The 4,441-nt window shown below is 32.1% G+C and overlaps 1 protein-coding gene across 1 annotated transcript in view; it reads right to left on the bottom strand.

The window, feature by feature from the left end:
• The window catches only part of ADAMTS6 (ADAM metallopeptidase with thrombospondin type 1 motif, 6), a 292,310-nt gene that overhangs the window by 170,868 nt on the left and 117,001 nt on the right, over nt 1-4,441 (bottom strand). Inside the window, exon 8 of the mRNA XM_008567759.1 lies at nt 2,405-2,448. Coding sequence (XP_008565981.1) covers nt 2,405-2,448 — 44 coding nt within the window. The remainder of the gene's footprint in view (nt 1-2,404; nt 2,449-4,441) is intronic.

Genomic DNA, 4,441 nt, shown 5'->3' on the forward strand with positions numbered 1-4,441 from the left:
AATATGCTTAACCAGTATAAAAATCAGTATAAAAATCAACATGAAAGTTACAAGAATGACAGCTCAAAAAGTGATAACCTGATCAATTCTGTACTGATTATTTTCTACAGATGAAGGTCAACACATGTGTGTGTGTGTGTGTGCAGTTTATTCAGTTTTCACTATAAGAAATAGCACCAAAAAAAGTAATGGTTTTTAATTTGAAAAATAATTTATATTGAGCTTGAAAATGCATTGACATGTACCTAACTATTAATGTACTGATTCTAGAAATTAATAAACTATCAAAGTTGGAACACATTATTTCAATAGCAATAAAAGTATGATAGAAAAATACCTCAAATCTTTGGCAATAATGACAACAAAAGTTCTAAACAATGGTATTACTAATATCACAATAAAGAGCATATCTCAATGTAATTAAATCTACCCTCAAAAAGCAGAATAGAACATATACACAGATATGAATAAAACATACATATATACACACATATACACATACACACAGACTTCAAAAAGTTCATGCAAAGGTTCATGGTATCTTTTAATGCCATTTGTTCATGAACTTTTTGAAGTAACTTTGTGTGTACATTCATACACATATATGCAAAGAGAGAGAGATACGTATATAACACACATAGATATACATATTTCCTCAAATATATATACTAGAAAAATACAAGTTCTAGCCTATATGTGCACCTGTTTTGAGGCTCAGTGTCTACTGCATCTACAATGGTTTAAGCACTTAGTAAATACAGAATTTGAAGAGTAAATAGAGGGGGTAAGTTAAACAGTATAGACAATTTCTACACTAAATAATACCTGTTCATTTTTATAATACTCCTTTACTAAACACCTTTATATTTTCTTTCTTAAATCATTTTAGCAATATTCTGTAGCATAAGGGCAGATATTACCCCTACTTCATAGATAAGAAAACTGAGAAACAACGAACTTAAACTGTAAAAGGTAATGCACTAAACTGTCAAAGCCAGTTGTTAGTTTCCAGTTCAGGGTCCCGTCCACTGGATTATGTTGGTTTTGTAAACCTAAAACACTACAAAGTAAATCTTTTTGATGTGAGCTATCTCAGCAAAAGAGCTCTTTCTGTGCTATGCTTTTTAACTAGCAAACTTCTCTAATGTTAATACTTGGCAATGGCTAATTGGGATTTCTCCTTTAGCCATAAACCCTGAGGGAAATGGGGAAGGTGAAGCCTGGAAAGCAGGTAAAAGTCATCGAGAGAAATTTTAATCTCTGAAGAGATGTTTCACTGAACTCCCCAAGAAGTTGGGTAAAACTTTTTCTCCTTGATATACTTTAATTTGATCTTTCCAAAATGCTTATGAGGTGCATAGGAATTGATTTCATAATTATTCCTTTGACAAGAAAATTGAGACTTGTCATAGAGAAAGTAGACAATTCAATCAATTGCTTAACTTCTGAGTTTGTAAAAATTCTCTAAGACACTAAAAAGTTTATCATAAAAAAAAAGCTCCCATTCCTTAAAATAACTCTAGTTGCTTATGGATTTATTCTGCTGGGTTGCTTAACTTCTGAGTTTGTAAAAATTCTCTAAGACACTAAAAAGTTTATCATAAAAAAAAGCTCCCATTCCTTAAAATAACTCTAGTTGCTTATGGATTTATTCTGCTGGAAAGCTACCATTTCCCCCATTTGTATTTGCAGTTAACTTTCAACCAGTATGAAATTATGCTCTGTAACAAAATGTGATTTTTTAAAATTCTAGAATACTACAGAAATTCTTTTTTTTTTTTAGTCATATTTAGGGAACAGCACAAAAAAGATAATCCTGTCCTCTTTCTCCACCTCTGGCTATATAATATTTCACAAAATTACCTTTTTTCATTTGGGTAGTAAAAATTTCCAATAATACCTTAATTTATAGGGACATAGTCATTCTGCAAAATTGTACCAAAAGAAGTATTGTTCTTGATGCCTCTCTTTAAGTCTCCCCAGATTTTTTTCCCTTTTCCTTTTCTAGGCTGGGATTTCAAGATGCTGGTTGCTTTCATTTGCTCTCAAACTCCTCAATATTTTGAAAAAATACATTGCAGAGATGGATTATATGAAAATAATTGGTAACTTTGATTTATAATTACTATTTCATACTTTTGAATCATCTTCTAAGTTATTTTTAATCATCATTCTGTTTTTTTTTCTAGTTGTCAGGAAAAAAAGCTGATGAAATTTACTTAATATTTATTATGAGAATAAATGTTTCCTAGTAAACAACATATCCACAAAGGTTAGGCTTAACAACTTTTAGGGGTAATTTCAGATGTATCAGAAAGGAAAATGACCAAGTTAATAATAAAGAATAAAGTCACTGATCCAAAAAGACAATCTGAACTATTCTCCCTTTATAAAAAAAACTTACCCAGTGTTCCACATGGCTTATTTTTATAAGTGCAGATATCATATCTGTGGAGGAGGGAAAAAAAAGAAATAATATTTTTAATCTGATAAAATTTGTAAAAATTTTTTTATATTCATCACATTTCTTTCTTGGAGCTGTGTTTGTCAGATGACAATCAATTTAATTATGAGCTGCCAGCTAGACTGTCAGCATTTTGAATACTCCAGAGGACACTGCAGTCTGCACTACACTCACAGCCTCTGGCACAAACCAATAGGACAACAGCCAGTAAGAAAGAAAGGTTAAAGTGGATTTTTGTAATCCTAAATTCCATTAAACCATCTACCATATTGTTTTGAAGCTAGAATAGCTTGTCTGCAGATTGCTACTGCTTCTATGAAAAAAAAAAAAAAGTGGGTGGCTTTTTATTCCAAGTGTCTTTTGAACCTGCTGGAATATTTTCCTGTCATAGCCACAGATTGTATTTTATACTTCTGAGCTATAAGCACTATTTGGAGTTCCTTCAACTCTAACACAGGTTCTTGTTTTTTCAAAAAATGTGTAATACAGCAATGGGAATAAAATTGACATCACATACGTTTCCTATTTGTATACCAGCAATTCAGCATGACTAAAATACAAATATTTTTAAGTGATTTTACAAAGAGCTAAATGAATCATTCAATAGAAGGCTTTCCTAATGTTGTTCAGACTTATTCTAATGCTATACCACATTATAACTCAATACAAAAGATTGAGTCCCTAAAGTAATTACATTTTTAAATATTTCACACTTAGAATGCTAAGTCAATATTGATATGAACATTTATTCTAAGAATTTTCATGATGATATCCTTGTAAAGTTATCTTTAAAATCAAATTATTTTGAGTTTCTAAAGTGAGAGTAAAAAATAAATTTAAAAGACTAAAACTTTTTATTTGCCTATTTTCTATGCTAAAAATGAAAAGTTTTTCAGGTAAAAAATAAAGTTTCACAAACTACAGGGAAATCCAAGCTGTAAAAATTCTTTGATTGTATATAAATAATGATTAGTTATTATTACTGGGGGAGGGAGTTAGGAATTCATCCTATTCTTATTCATCAACCAACAGACCAAAATGTATTTTCAAAAAGCAAATGTTACAGCCAGCCATACCACTGTGTTGTTGAACTCATTAAAATCCCTGGAGATTCCCTCTGCCTATTTTAGACTTTCAAACTCTTCATCCTGAGAATTTCAAAATCTTCATCATCTGAGGAAAGGGACTGTCGTTCCCTCCTGCATAACCTTCTCTTCTAACCATTTATATATTCATCCTATCTCTTTGTTCTTTTGCAATCAGTAAGCCACAGGATTGCAGCATCTGGAAGACACTCGAATGTAAGATATAGAGAGGGTACTGGTGTACTCACCAAAGCACCAAAAAGTATATTCTGCGTGTCACAGTCAATTTATGTTGTGATCCTAGTGTGTTATGCCTATTACGTTACATAGACACAACCCATTCCAGCACTGTTCCAGAAAATGTAAACAGACCTCTCACGGGTAACGCAGATACAGATGTTTAAATGGAATCAAGTCCCATATGTGCCCTTTCCTAAAACTGATCTGCCTGAGAATGCACCTGCAATCCACCAGTTTTCCTTTCTTCTTTCCCCTTTCACAATTGTCCTCTTTCTACTTTACAAAAAGAAAGCACACTCTCACCTGCCCCAAACCTTGTCATGATGCATTGTCCCTGTGTGTAAAAGTCTCCAGGACATAAAGCAAAGGGATAATTCAAGAAAACATTGATCCAGAGGGGATAATCCATTAGGAGCAAATCAAGAAAAATTGAATAGGAAGATGTTTATTTTATCCTGGCAAGACTATGTGCCTTTGTCTGACTGTTTAAAAATCAATCTATATATTTATCTCACAGTTAGAATTCAGAAGTAGGATGGTTGTCATGGAGTGTATTAACATGTTCATTTAATCTAAAAATTGAACTCAGATTTCTTATTGACAGACAGTAGGTCTGACTTAACTAAGCAGTTTGGCAATGAGGACTGATTTA

Source organism: Galeopterus variegatus, unplaced genomic scaffold, assembly GCF_000696425.1.
Source record: "Galeopterus variegatus unplaced genomic scaffold, G_variegatus-3.0.2 Scaffold343, whole genome shotgun sequence".
Classification (NCBI taxonomy): Eukaryota; Metazoa; Chordata; class Mammalia; order Dermoptera; family Cynocephalidae; genus Galeopterus; species Galeopterus variegatus.